General features: G+C 40.0%; 1 protein-coding gene across 1 annotated transcript; it reads right to left on the bottom strand.

The window, feature by feature from the left end:
* Window positions 1-264: 264 nt before the first annotated feature.
* arsj (arylsulfatase family, member J) lies at window positions 265-13917 on the bottom strand. Its single transcript, XM_085451789.1, has 2 exons — window positions 13178-13917; window positions 265-2261 (listed from the first exon to the last, which is right to left on the bottom strand). Exons 1-2 carry the CDS (start codon window positions 13486-13488, stop codon window positions 872-874), a joined length of 1701 nt encoding a protein of 566 aa, XP_085307915.1. The 5' UTR covers window positions 13489-13917; the 3' UTR covers window positions 265-871.
* Window positions 13918-15769: the final 1852 nt, after the last annotated feature.

The raw sequence follows: 15769 nt of genomic DNA, 5'->3' as shown, positions 1-15769 counted from the left end.
TTTCTTCGATCCCAACTTCTTGTACAGTACACTCTAAGTGATGAGGGAGAGATTTTTTAAGGACTCCACAAAAGCAATTCACTTTTTACTCACCTGTAAAAGCCAAAATTACTGTATTTTCTATAAATAACTATACCCAGAAGCTGCCTTTCAGTTTCTAAACATGAAAAACATACACAAGGTTTTCAAATTACAAACGTAGTTGTTAGCAGAATAAACAAAATCAGGATATAGTAAAATGCAAGTAAAACAGAACTTGAAATGTTGTGTCTAGGGCTTTTATTTTGTTTATTTGTCTCACATTCAGTTTGGTTTGTGCTCAACCAGATATCATCTAAGAATAAGGGAACAAATGCTATTATCTTAAAGTTCACACTGGCTATGCTTATAAAAAACAACACACATCTACTTGCACATCTGTTTCCACAGTACCTTAGTGCTACAATCAACAACACAATAGAACTATGTTTTATTTTATTTGTCTGTCACCAAACATATATGGCAACTGTCTAGTGAAATTTGTTTTCTACTCTAAGTGAAACGTCAATCTATAAGAAAAATCTGACAACAGGTCAAGCATGCAACAGAATCTAGAAAAATAAACATTCTTTAAATGCCCTTGTCACTTACATGAGGTCTTGGTTTTGTCTGGGCATAGCAGTAGTGTTTGAACAACTGATCTTTTAATTGTTCTCTCGAGGAACTCTGAAAATGTCCATCTGCATTTTGTTCATACAGTATTTTCTGGAGTCAAGTTAAAACTACCTGGAATTAGAATGTCTGACAGCACAATCCTGTAAGAGTAAGCATTAATCCCTGAGTAAATATAACTTAAGGCATTCACAAACGTGGTATGTAATGTGCTACTCTTCTACTCTCTTCTCAACTTTGTGTTCTTTGATTTTTTTTCCCATCTTTTTTTACCGAGATGGTTGGTGAACAAGTTATTATACATCTCATCCTCTTCCTGCTGCTCCCTCATGTCTTTGTGCCAGGGTCCCCACACCCCACCGTTGTACTGAGGATTAGAACGCAGGTCTTTAGTTGGGTAGCACACCGGCACAGCAGTCTTGTTGTACTGAGCTAGCCGCATTAGCATCTTCTTTACTATATGCGGGTAGCGCTGAGACAAGTCCACTCTCTCATAGGGGTCCGCTGTAATGTTGAACAGCCAGATGGACTTACCTCGGTCCCAGCGGACACGTTCATTATGCAAGCGAGTGGTTAGCCGCTGATTCAAAAAAGTTTGTGGGGGCACCCAGTCACTGTAACCAGGCACACCTGTTAGTAGCTTCCAGTGGCCAACTCGGAGTGCAGCCTGAATAGCTGTGTTCCATAGGCCGTACCCAGCCTTCCACGATCCATTTTTGGCTTTGATGTAAATTGGGTCAATATTATGGAGAATGTCATGACGAGGTGATGGGCGGCCTTCACTAATAGTTTCCCAGACGTCATACCCATCCAGATTCAGATCTTCATCTAAAGTTCCCTCACCTAGGGTTACCAGTGTAGGGAACCAGTCAGTAATATGGATCAAAGATCGACATTTTGTTCCTTTGTTCATTAACAAGGGACTGTGAACAAAGCCCACTGCCTTGATCCCCCCTTCCCAGTATGTGGCCTTACTACCCCTCAAGGGCCAGTTACTTCCTCCTGCTAAAGGCTGGCCCCCATTGTCAGAAGAGTACACTATAACTGTGTTGTCATAATAACCATAGTGTTTTAGTGCTAATGTGAGGTTATGAATGGCTTCATCCAGGCAGGAAACCATGGCAGCATATTTACGACGGTACGGGTTTGGGATGCCCTTGTATCGCTCGAGGTAGCGAGCAGGAACTTGCAGTGGGGAATGAACCGCCTGGTAAGCCAAGTACAGAAACAAAGGTTGCTTACGAGGGTTGTGATTTGCTAAAATACTGACAGCCTTTTGTGTAAACATCACAGTAGAGTACAAGCCGCGGTCCTGTTCCCAAGCTGCTTCTTCCCCTTCATACAGATCATAGCCACACATGCTAGGGCCTTGGCATTTGTAATGACTGTAGTAGTCCCCACTTCCTAGCAGGGAGCCAAAGAACGTGTCAAAGCCACGCTGGGTAGGAAGGCATCCACGTTTGTAGAAGCCCAGGTGCCACTTCCCTACCATGTGGGTGGAGTAGCCTGCGTTCTTTAGCTTCTGGGGCAGAGTGATATTTTCCAGGGGTAGGCAGTTGGGCTGAGCAGCTCGGATGACAGAATGCTGAAGGCCTGTGTGGATCTGATATCTAAAGGAAAAAAGAAAAAAGAGATAAATTGTCATATATTAACCACAGTAGCCCTACACACCCCAATAGGGTGACTTTTCACAGAGAGGATCTCTGTACTGAAAATTTTACACCAATATGTTATTATCCAAAGCAGAAGAGGGCTTATAGGCCTGCAAGGGCAGGGTAATGTTGAGAAGTCCAGTGAAAAGAAGTTGATGGGTAATGGGAGGCAAAAATAACAGACCAAAGACCAGACAGTAAACTATGATTTGTAGCAAAGGGTGACCTGCAGCCAACTTGGCAGCAGGTCACCCTGTACTTCATCTGATAAATGAAGAACAGATACTATACTAAATGCAAATATAAACTCCTAATTTTGGTGTGCAAGGGAATTCATTTTTTTAGATGGGTGATTTATTTGACTTTTAATGCTACTTTGCAAAAACTTGGACCTGCAGGAGTTTTATAGAATCGTTTATGAGTTCTAACTCAAAACACAGATTTTCCACGTGCAGAACTTCCAAGAATGTCCCAGTCATATGCCTCCACACAATCAGTTACTCAACAATTGAAAACATCACAACAGAGGAGGCTTGACATAAGTTTCCAAAGTGACATAAACACTTTCTTTATACACTTAAAAAATAAGTGAAAACACAAAGTGTTATTGTAATATGTCCTATAAATTATTATATCTGAATTCCCTTAGTATGCTACACTCCACCTTAAATGAAAGCAGTTTGCTTCATAATTGCTTCATTCCAGTATACTTCAATAATGTACACTCAGCAGACAATGGCTTAAATAGTAATCACTTATTATTGCTATGTAGTTTCAGTAAGTTTGTACTTCTCTTCTCAGGTACATAAATAGCAGAGCTGTTGAATAGGTTCCCAGCTTCAAGTTCTTCAGAACCCCCAGATCTCGATCTGTCCTGGTCAACTAACACCTCCAGCCTGGTCAAGAAGACCCATCGGTGCCTCTTCTTCTTGAGGACATTGAAGAAGAACAACTGACATACTGGGTAATGTCTACCGCTGTGCGATAGAGAGCATTGAGAGCATGTCACAGTCTGGTATGGTAATTGCTCTGTCGCTGACCACAAAGCACTCCGGCAGGTGGTGAAAACTGCCTAACACATCACAGTGACTCCACTTTCCTGCCATTGAGGATGTCTACAAGAAGAGATGTCTATGCCGAGCACGCATCATTCTCAGGGATTCCTCTCATCCTGCCAATGAAGTCTTCCAGCTCCTCCCCTCTAGAAGGCGCTACAGGACCTCACAGACTAAAACCAGCAGGATTAGGAACAGCTTCTTCCCAACTGCTGTCACCCTACTGAACTCAGTCCCCCACTGAACCTTTCCATTCACACTCAACTTAACCCGTCTACACTGCTCCTCCCCCCTATCCCTCCCAATGACCACAATCATGACTGTCATTTATTCTAATCATTCACCGTATGCTCACACTGGTTACTGCTATAGTTTTAGGACACTGGCATAGCATAGTCTCTGTCATAGTGCGTACACTGTTCACTATTATAGTCTGTTCAGATCGCTAGGCTTTCACTACTGTAGATGTCTTGATGCATGCTCAATCATCCAGGTAAGTAAATCTCCAAAAGCGATTCTGTTCATTTGGCCGTAGCGTCACAATTAACCTTAACAAGCAACATGCAACTAACCATAACATGTCTTTAATATGATTGTGACGGAACTCACAATCATATTAATTGTGACGGAACTGGAAGTGGATTTGAAGAGGTGACAGTACAAACCACTGCACTACTCTACCAGTCCAAGTGAATATTTGTAGCAAATTGATTGGGATGAAGGGATTTCTGGGATATGGTTGGACGAAAAAATGGTACTTCCCTGCAAGCATAAAATACCAGACCTTTTCGTATAAAAATGTACTTCTGGCTGGCTATAGCACAACTGGAACACAAACTATTACATGACCTACATGCAAAACTGGTGTGGTTCTAAAGAGAAATGTTAAATCAGATGTACAATGAAAAACTGACTTTGTATCTAACACCATTTAACTTGCGACACAGCATTCTGTGTATTATGTAGAACTGCTTTTCAAATTTGTCTGATCTTTTCATTTTATCATTAAACAAAAAGTTGTGCATATTGCATTGCATATGGGTGTAACCTTTCAGCCATTTGATCATAAGCACAGAGCTTTCTAGGCTGAGCACATGTGTGATGAATTGATGGGATTATAGCTGTTATACAGTTTCATGGAGCCAACAGCTGAAGTAAATACTCTTCAGATGCTAAGGATTTTGCTTAAGTGGAGAATATTTGTATGATTATTTCTCACCAGCTCTGCTAACTTGTTCCTGGGAAATCCTAACCTACCTCATCACCAGTGTTTCAGTGCCAGCTGCAGCTGGCAGAATTATGCTTTTGGCCTTACACTGTGCTTTGCTAATTCAAAATGTGTTTTTGGCCCTTTTCCAAAACTACTGGGGACTGCAAATGCAATCTTTATAACATAGAAAATATTTTTGACTCATATCCAAAGCTGGTTCCCATGACTTTTGAAATTTCAAACTTTACAGGATAATAGTAAGGCCCATATCTGAATCTGATGTTTCTAGGCATTGCAAGTCTTTGAGGTGGATTTAAAACGAGACCATACCAGACCTTATTGTATAATATGGCAATGGGTCGACTTTCTTGTCAATTGGTGGTCTAGGCAGGTGAAGCACTGTAACTGTAACCCAGCTACATTCAGTGTTCAGCTGACTGCATAAGGTATGATTTATGCAACCACTGCCTTAAACAGTCCTTGTAATTTTTGTTATCTGTGACTTTTCAGATTTACTGCTTAGATGCCAAAATACAGTTACTTGCATTAATAAACAGAAAAATTTGTGGTTGAGTGTTATACTTTCTGACATCTCAGAGAAGTCCAGTGTACCAGTTTAAATTTGGGTATAAAATGTGAATTCATTTTGCTGCCTAATAAATAAAATATATTGTCACAAATTAATCTGAAGGTCAAAAAAAATAATAACAATAATAATAGCACTGTCATTATGCTCTTAAATAGCATATTGACAGTGCTATTGAAGTTTGATTAAAACCATGTTTCCTACTGCCATTGTATTGAGAAAATATAGGAATATATTGATTGATATGTGGTATTTCCCCAAAGTACAGTGGTATTTCTTTCATATATATATATATATATATATATATATATACACATGTATGTATATATATATATATATATATATATATATATATATATATACACATGTATGTATATATATATATATATATATATATATATATATACATACATATATATATTCAAAAGGCAGAAGGAGAAGAGTAATCTTTATTTAAATATATACATGTATATATATATATACATGTGTATATATATATATATATATATATATATATATATATACATGTGTATATATATATATATATACATATATATATATATATATATATATATATATATATATTGTTAAAAACTAACTGAGAACTTGGATCTAATACTCTAAATTATCTTCAATCTCTTTTAATTCTATTTAAATAAAGATTACTCTTCTCCTTCTGCCTTTTGAATCAGTCCCGATAGAACAAAAGAGAAAACTACAAGACAACAATGTCAAATGTATTTAGACATATACATGTGCGTTAAGACTTGACCCTAAAGAGCCCCAAAGCAGCTCCTGCAGGTTTGATGGTGTTCACATACCAAAAGGTTACAGCCGTGTAATTGGCATGTCATGCTAAGAGCAGCCTGGGCTCGCTCCACAAATCAGTAAAACCAGCTTGAGGTCTTGATGGAAAATGCTACAGAGGTAAAGACTTTCAAAGTATGTCTGTGTTGTTTCTTTTTGACATACACGAGGGTGAATATGATTTGACTTTATAGGTTTTGGAGCACCTGAAGGACATTTCTAGGTCTTTAGTGTTTATAAGGACTTAAATAATGACTGCAGTAACTACTGCTCTCTTGAGACCAGCAGGGCATAAGCCGAGGATCTAAAGCTTTGGGGGCTGGCTCTTTTATCTAGCCTGGACTCAAGCCTCACATAGCCAGAAAAATATTTCCAGCAAAGAGTGGCTCACTTCCAGTTCTTATCATGTACAGACAGCTGTTGTATTTGCCCAGGAAAATGCAAGTTCTGCTTTCAAACACAGCTATAATCATGCTATCTCTCTGGTTTATTTACACAACCACTAAGCCAAAACGCCAGCAAATCATACACGTCATTAAACTTGAATCACAGAGCCCTGACAATCGCTAAGGTCCCACATGGCAAGTGAATTGGTGACTCCTTCAACCACTGAGGTTGAGGAGGTTCCCGGACAGACTAGCTGCCCAAACTGGGAGCTTTTCCTAGTGTTTCTGCACAACTTTCTCATCAAACATGGCTCAAATAAGAAGCCTCAGCCTAATGATCTGCATTTAATCAAAGTCAGCCTCGAGTAGTTCATCTTACTTTGCTCTTCCTTATAGCAGCTTCTTTGTTAATTTCCTTGCTATCTCTGCAGTTCTATTGCTCCCTTGGCTTGGATTTTATGTTGTGTATCTTAGATTACTCTTGGAACTAACATTGCTGAGTCGTTCCATGCACTTGTACCATGCACTATCATAGATAACAGTCACATACTGAAAGTGTTAACTTGTGGCACTGACGATGTTTTAATATTGCCCATACGCTGTATATTTGCTCCAGACCAGTCGATCCCCAGTTATCATTTAACTTCCTTTGTTTGATTAACTTGAGCAAAGCTGTGATGGCTGGCAGTCCCTTGGGCAGTTTTGTTGGATTAAAAACATTCTGTCAACCTTGGCAGAATGTTTTTAATCCAGCGATACAGCCCAAGGGACGGCACACTTTCTGTAGAAATGTGAACATTAAATCAATAAATGCACCCATCTTTCCCTAGAAACAACTCCATTATCCTGCCCTTTTTACAAGTTTGCCTGGGTAGGTTATCTTGTCCAATTAGGACAACATCTCCTATATTCACCAGAGTAGGCGTAGGAGTTTCATACTTGTGACTAGATTTTACATCCATCAAGAAGTTTTTCCACCAGCAGTTCCACCCCCATCTTGGACCCATGTCCTCCTGGCTTTTGCTGGTCACCTGAGATGGCAGAAGAGAAATTAGTCTCCCACCAACCAGGAAATGAGAGGGTATAAGTAACTGGAGCTCTGACGCTTCACTGTATACAAAGAACAGAGGTCTGGGATTTAAAACTGCCTTTCCTCCTATCAGCGAACTCAGGGGATCCTATCCTATCAGGGGCGATCATGGCTTAAGAGTTGGGAGTTCGCCTTGTTCCTTGGGCAAGACACTTCACCCATTGCCTACTGGTGGTGGTCAGAAGGCCCGGTGGCGCCAGTGTCCGGCAGCCTCGCCTCTGTCAGTGCGCCCCAGGGTGGCTGTGGCTTGCCATCACCAGTGTGTGTGAATGTGTGTGGATGACTGGATGTGTAAAACCCTTTGGGGTCCTTAGGGACTAGTAAAGCGCTATACAAATACCATTTACCATTTAACTCCTCAAAGTTTAGTGAAGCCCTCCGTAGGACCCTCTTTAGACTTGTTTTATAGACCCCAAAAGTCTTTCCCACAAGCAGCCCCACAAAGCAGCATGCATGACAATAAATTTCTAGGTGATCCTGTTATCACTGAAAAATCTTGTAATCTCTGATTCTTTAATTGACTTCCAAAAACTTAAATCATAAAACTTGGTCTGCTCAAGCAAACGTTTTGGCATTGTCGCTCGGTAATGGAGATGTGACTTGCTATGCTAGTTTCACCTTCATTCACCTGCAACTCTAACAACATGACACTAACCATCTGCCCCTTAACAACCAGTACATCTCCCTCACTTGCAAAAGAGTATCTCTGACCCCATCACACAATACACTACTGAATAAGAAGCTGAGAGTATCTATTACTGGTAGGCAGTACCACTAGCTCAAACTAAAATCAGGATACTGCAGCCTGTCTCCCACTATCTGTGTTTATCTAATAATGGCTTCAAATCTTTGATTGTTGAGTCTCTCTTGACATCTTGCTCGTATTTCAGGTTTAAGATTTCCTTTGCTGAAATTATGTTCTTGGGTAACTTTCCTCTAAAAAAAATCTGCCATGGTGAGCTACTCTGGAATTAGTGCTCCCTTTATTGTTTGACTACAGTGGGAATTGACCATGAGCCTTTTAACCCATAGTTATTCTCAGTACTGTTTTTAACCTTCTGTACTTCTCTAGGTCTAGCTGTGGTTCAGCTCATTCAGTGCTGGTAAGCTATACTGTAGCCTACAAGGTAGATCTTAGCTCAGAGTTCACCTCATCTTGAACACATCAATCCTTTTTAACTTCATCAGTGAAACATGTATTCCACCACAGCTTACTTTGAATAAGGTTCTGAACACTGTCATGTGGTGTTTAGCTCAGCAGGATTGCTTTTGCTAGCACAGTGTGACCACAGCTCTGGATTTGTGAAACTTTGTAATTGAGTCACAATGTTGAGGCAGCAGCACTGTCACTGGAATCCAGTGTTGGGGAGTAGCGGAATATATGTACCGGCATTATGGATTTAAAATACAAAATATGAGTAACTGTATTCTGTTACAGTTACCGTTTAAATGGGCGGTAATCAGAATACTTTATATTGTATTGTAATGCTCCTAAAACATCAGAATGATGCATCAAACACCACTCTTAATTTATCTCATAATGTGGCATGTAGTATTTCACAGTCAGGCTGTTTGCCAGTTGTCTCAGTGACACTTGATGCTGAAAGTGGTCCAAGCAATGTACATCCTAAACTGCTTTCAACAGCTATTAGTGATTTTGTTATTTTCTCAACCTTGCAACACACTACTTGCCATTAATAATTCACTCCTATTGATAATAAGAGTTCAGTGCCTTTTATTGTGAAACCAACAAGCTGCTCTGTCCTTTTCAACTCTTTGCTGTGTATTCACCACATTTTCCAGTGACACTCCCACATGAGCGGATGATCCGAAGTTGTGCCTCAGCAATGATAGCATTAGCTCTTTCACTATGCTCTCATGAACTATGCGTTTTTGGCTGCCTCCATCTGGCAAGCAATGACACCAAAGCATTTGTTCTGCTACTATCAGTACTCAAATGTACTTCTTTTTGATCGCAAACTAATTGATGATGTCAGGAGGTGAAACACTCAACTCTGCAGAATTTCACTATGTGTTAAGGCAGACATAACACTATGCCAGTTTTCTTGCTTCCTCTTTGTGAGCAGTCACAGAATGTTCTGGATAATATTCTCTTTCATGTTTGTACTTGCACAATATATCCAGTGTGATAAACTCCATTTGCTGTGTGTAGCTCTATGTATGCCCTTAGGGCGACTTTTTCACTGGGGTACTGAATTTTGTTTATTGGTTCTGAAGAGGTTCTGTTGGCGCTCTTGTTAATGTTCCAGTCAGATAGCTTCTCCCATTTACACAGTACATCACTGTTATGAATAACTGTTTTATACTGAGACCAGAATTCATGCCGCTAACTTGTTTTTCTATCAGCAACATAACTGATTGTTTGTCTGATGACCTGAGTGAACTTGAACTTGCATCACTACCCTGTACACTCATAGATTTGCACGCCTTCTGAATTAATCTACTGGTGCAAGCTTGCCATGCAAGACTATGGTCGTGGTATCCCTGAATACTTGCAATCTCTACCTACAGATCATCCATTGGCATTATAACATCAGTGCCATGATCCATTAAACTTTCCTCCTTGGCTGACAAGACGGACAGCATTTTACAGTGATGTGGATTGTTCCCTGCTTTCTTCGAATCTATTCAATGTACTCGGCCACCTCTGCAGCTAGTGTAAGCTAGTGTTAGCTTCTTGTGTCATGCAGAAGTCAGGTTTCTAAACAGCTCTCGACAACTGTTAGAATTCAAAAGGCAAGAAGCAATCAGTTAAGTAAAGAGAAACAGCTGTCCATCATTACTTTAAGAACTGAAGGTCAGTCAGTGAGGAAAATTGCTAAAACTTTGAATGTGTCCCCAAGTGCAGTCACAAAAACCAAAAAGGGAAAGGGAAAGGAAAACCAAGAGTCACCTCTTCTGCTGAAGATAAATTCATCTGAGTCACCAGCCTCAGAAATCGCAAGTTAACTGCACCGCAGGTTAGAGCCAAGATAAATGCCACACAGAGTTCCAGTAGCAAACACATCTCTACATGTTCAGAGGAGACTGTGTGAATCAGACCTTTATGGTCAAACAGCTGCTAAGAAACCACAACTAAGGAAAAGCATCAAGCAGAAGAGATTTGTTTGAGCCAAAAAACACAATGGACATTAGACCAATGGAAATCTGTGCTTTGGTCTAATGAGTTTGGTTCCACCTGCCATATCTTTGTGTGGCGCAGAAAAGGTGAACGAATGGTCACTGCATTCATGGTTTCCACTGTGAAGCATGGAGCAGGAGGTGTGGTGGTGTGGCGGTTCTTTGCTGGACCATCATTCATTTTTCAGCAGGACAATGACCCCAAACACACCTCCAGGCTGTATAAGGCCTATTTGACCGAGAAGGAGAGTGATGGAGAGCTGCGCCAGATGGCCTGGCCTCCACAGTCACCTGACCTAAACCCAATTGAGATGGTTTTGGATGAGATGGACCGCAAAGTGAAGGCAAAAGGGCCAACAAGTGCTCAGCATATCTAGGAACTCCTTCAAGACTGCTGGAAAACCATTTCAGGTGACGACCTCATGAAGCTCATTGAGAGAATGCCAAGAGTGAGCAAAGCAGTAATCAAAGGGGTGGCTCTCTTGAACAATCTAAAATCTAAAAAATGTTTTGAGTAATTTTTAACTTTTCTGTTTACTTTATAATTCTATATGTGTTCATTCATAGTTTTGATGCCTTCAGTGAGAATCTACAATGTAAATAGTCATAAAAATAAGGAAAAACCATTAAATGGTTGCCCAAACTTTTGACTGATAGTGTATAATGTGAGTATGGTGAACAAGAAGATGGTTCAGATGCAGCTGGTAGCCAAGGTAACCAGTCTAAACAACCTGTAAAAACTCAGTCAGGAGCTTAAGAAGGTCTTATGTTTTGGATTCAGTCCTTTAGTGACTTAAATTTGTCATGACAAGTCTCTCCAAGTATGCCAGTGAGACTTGAGACAATTTTGTTTTCTGAGCTTTTGTGAATATCCAGTTTACACAGACATGTAATGTTTTAGTCTCAACACAGGAAGAGATGCTTTTCTTTCACCCATATTCAACCTCATCATGCTTATCTCGCCATCAAACTGTTTAACTCCTCACTGGAGGGGAGAGGGAGGAGAAACAGGGGGACAAGGGAGGGCGGGAACAACTGAGTTGTAGGTACTTTTCTACACTGTGCAATATTTGCAATATTTGACTTTTGTTTTTTGTTTTGTCTTTTTTCTTATATTTGACTGTGCAATAATCGCTGTGCAATATACTCACTCAAATGAGCAATCCTATTTATCCATATTGTATATTCTGTATCTATATATGTGTATATATGGTGTATTTATGCTTATATCCTTACTCTCATTCCCCTTAATGTATCTGTAACATGCAACTTCTTTCGGTGCTTTGCTACTGGAAACTGAATTTCCCGGAGGAATCCACCCGAGGGATTAATAAAGTTTCATCTAATCTAATCTAATCTCTCTGTGACCACCTGCTCATTATCAGAAGCATGGAACCATAACTGAATCTACACCTAGATGGATCCTAAGGTCGCGGCTCCACTTGGTGATCAGAGCAGTGGGCAGCAGCCAGGGGTGCTACAGTTTTCTCATTATTGTCTTGGACACCCATCAATGTGATGCAAAACATTGTATAAACTCTTTTGTTAGCTCTTTTGGTTTGGGCCCAACAGGGCCTTCAAAGACAGCAATAGTTAGATCTGCAAATCAATGTTTATGTGAAAAGTCTGAAAAAGTGTTATAGTTGAGTAGTAATGAAATTGTTACAATTCAAAGAAAGCATCAAACTATGTAATTGTTTGCCATATCCTTTTAATCTTCAAAGCTCTTCAAAGTTTGATTAATTTCCTGATGCTTAATTTCCTGCCTTGTGTCTTCTTTGTAAATTTAAAAATGTTTGGAAATAAAAGATTTATGGCATAATTTTTTTTTACTCTTACTGTAATCTTGTACTTGGAAGCGACTTACTTCACTTTAAAGTTAAGAAAAATGTAGAATGGGAAAATGCTGTTCCCAGAAAGGGGTGGTCAGGTGGCCTAATTCCTCCTGAAAGATGATTTGTCTCTAGACTACAGTACTTGAGTAATCTTGCCATAGGCATAGATTGGATAAGAGCATGTATATGACCAGTGCATGAATGTAACTTCAGTAATTGTTTTGGGGTACAACTTTAATGTACTTTAAGGTACTTTAAGGTACTTTAATTTTTTATATAATGTACTAGGTGTTTCTCTTATGCTGATATATGCTTCTAATGCACTATAATAATGGACTTTGTACCCCACACAATGTTTAAGCTTTAGTCAGTTATTATTTTTCAGATTTTAAGATACGAATATGACACTGTAATATTATAAAATAAAGCTACACTGCAGATAAGTAGTTATATTGATCCCCAGCTGCAGCAAGAATGTAATAAAAACAATAAAGATTATAACAATAAATATAGTATAATGTGTATATGTATTTATCACCGCTCACTCAAAACAAAGGACTTTTTCAGTGCACTTTTCGCGTGACAGATCTGTATGAGGGCACGGACAGCACATGAGCCTGGAGATCGTTTCCTCTAGTGTATTTATTTCTGACCAAACACGTCCTTGATCTTCCCAGACGCCAATAGTTTCTCCTCTAAACTCCACGACGCATGGTTACTACAACCGGGACAGAGCAGAGAACAGTCTCTATAATGCACTCTACCTTCCCGTCATGAGCTGGCTCCTGGACGGGCTGCAGAGAGGTTGGACGTAGTAATTCTCCAGTTTGACTCCCTCTGCTGCCAACCGGTCCAAGGTCGGGGTTTTGATCTCCGAGCCGTGGTACCCGACATCCCGGAAGCCTTGATCATCCACCAGGATAAAAATGATATGTGGCTGAGAACTCGATTTCCCAAACTCATTCCCTTGGTTGTGCAGCTCAGCGTTCCAGTTTTCCCACGACATCTGAACGCTCCAGGTCTGCGAAATAATACAACCGAAGAATAAACTTAACGGTACCCACAAGATAAACATGTTTCAGGCAGATTTAGATTCAAGTCGGCGTTAACTGTTGGCCCATAACGCTGTGTATGCGGGCGGCGGCGTTTTGCACATGTTCAGGGGGAACGGCAACACTTGGAAATCGGGTTCAGTCTTTCTCTCCACGCCAACAATCCTCTGAGAGCTCCAGGATTTGAGGAAAGGTCCCAGAAAACAAACACATCTGGCGTAGCTGCTTTTTTCCTTTTACCGCGGGCGAAAACGTTCATACCGTGATAGACACACAAGCCCATGCTGAGGTTTGTCGCAGCACAGCTTTAGTCATTCTTCCGGTTGCGTAGTTTTTGTCAGAAGACGCGCTGGACTTCCAGAGCTAACTCGCAGCGTGTAACAGCTGCTCCACTGCAGATGTTCTCCATCCTGTGACTGAGCCGCGTTTCCAAGCTGTCAGCGCTCTGAGGACTGAATCCACACGCTGAGGAGGCAGGTCCTTCTCTCTTTGCAGCTCCCAGAGCAACGTTTTACCAAGAAACATCCAGGAGCGGCCCTTAACCCCCGTGTGTGTTAGCCACAACTACAAAAATTATGTTTGTAGTACTCATCTTTAAAGATGAACTAAAACTCGAAAAAATTACCCCCCCTCCCAAAGAATAATTAATAATTATATCTTAAGTTAATGCTCAACCCTGTTAAATCACATGCAAGTGAGACTAGCAAGATGAGGGCACGAAGACGACAGAAAAACTGATGAATACCAGTATTTTCAGCTGTATAACTACAGCTAATGAGGATTTGATAACTTGAAGGACTTTTGTAGGTAAACTAAAAAAGTAAGTAATGGTTTTGAAGTGCCGTGTTTCACTTACAGAAACAACAATATACGATCAAAATGTTCTGAGACTGTCTGGTTGCAATATGTTTATGCACATGCAACATCTACTGTTGGGATTCTGGGATAAACATAAAAGGACTGGTTCTTATACAACCCATTTCTACTTACTCTTCTTGAGCACTCAAAGTGCTTGATACAACTCGTCTCATTCACACCTATTCATACAAGCACTTTTTGATGGTTTTCTATTTAAATGCTTCCAGTCTAACATTCTCACATTCAAACTCTGAAGTATTGAAGTTGCCAGCATTCTTGCAAAAAACATTTTAGATGGTGAGTGTGTTACACTGACAGTTACATCTGGCTTCATCAAATTGCTGATAGGTTTCTGAAATTAATACATGATTTTTACATTTACATTTCTTATCTCTGTATTAAGACCATTATAGAAAAGGGCTGTGTCCTTTTTCAGAAAACAAGCTAGTAGGGTATTGAAATAGCGTTGCATTTTAGCAGGCGCTCAAAGTTCTATGAAAAATGTGCACTAGTGTTGTGACATCTAAATGAGGTGGGACTTGGCAGCCTGGTTAATTAGAAAATAAAACATTCTAATGTTATAAAGTTATTTTTGTAGGGTAACCTTAGACTAACCAAAAGAGGCTGAACCTTGAAAACACTCTTATAGAAAGGCAAGAAAAAAAACCCAAGCACCTGGCTAATAGTTGATATGTTTATTTGTAAAATTGTTGCTGTGAGTTTGACAGAAAAGTGAGGACTGTGCTGATGCAGGCAGAAGGTCTTAACTGTACCATGCAATTGTTCATTTGCCAAATATAAAAGCCATTAAACTTATCCATAAATCCATTATCCATGACACATGGTGATGCACTGTCATGTAATGTGCTTGTGCAATCAAATTTTTTGTGATGTAGCGTTCTTCAAACATTATTCACTTACTCTCAGTTAAGTTAGGTTGGGGATGAAGATTTTTCCTGCTTTCACTGTCACCAGGACCTGAATTAAAAGCAGAAATGTCATACAAGTTGGTAGAAGGCATTCGAATTGAATAGAGGTTGCAGCTTTGCAAGCTAATAGTTCCCTCATAAATCCCAGAAAGAAATGTTTAGGTATCTAAGCTGAAAAATCTTAAAAGAATAAATTTAGCCTCAATGTAACCTTGACAGAAATAGGAGTGGGTTTTTTAAAAACCGTTTTTCTAAATATGAGACTCATTTAAGGTGTTTGTTTGCTCCCAGGTGATACAGCAGTCTCTATCTGGTGCTGACCTAAATCTCTCCATATGATCCAATTGTGCTATGTAAAGAAACCTGCTGTAAGTCAATGACCTGGGCCAGAGATGTTAGGAAAGACTGGAGGTGCTGTGAAAGGCCCTCACATTCTGTAACTTTAAGTATACAAAGTATACTTCACCTACCGCCTACTGGTGTTGGCCAGAGGGGCTGATGGCGCGATATGGCAGCC

Source organism: Copadichromis virginalis, linkage group LG3, assembly GCF_057382275.1.
Source record: "Copadichromis virginalis isolate Kocher_CV1m ecotype Utaka linkage group LG3, C_Virginalis_male_GT1.1, whole genome shotgun sequence".
NCBI lineage: Eukaryota > Metazoa > Chordata > Actinopteri > Cichliformes > Cichlidae > Copadichromis > Copadichromis virginalis.
Note: the sequence above shows the minus strand (reverse complement) of the source record. Positions and strands in the feature narration are given on the sequence as shown.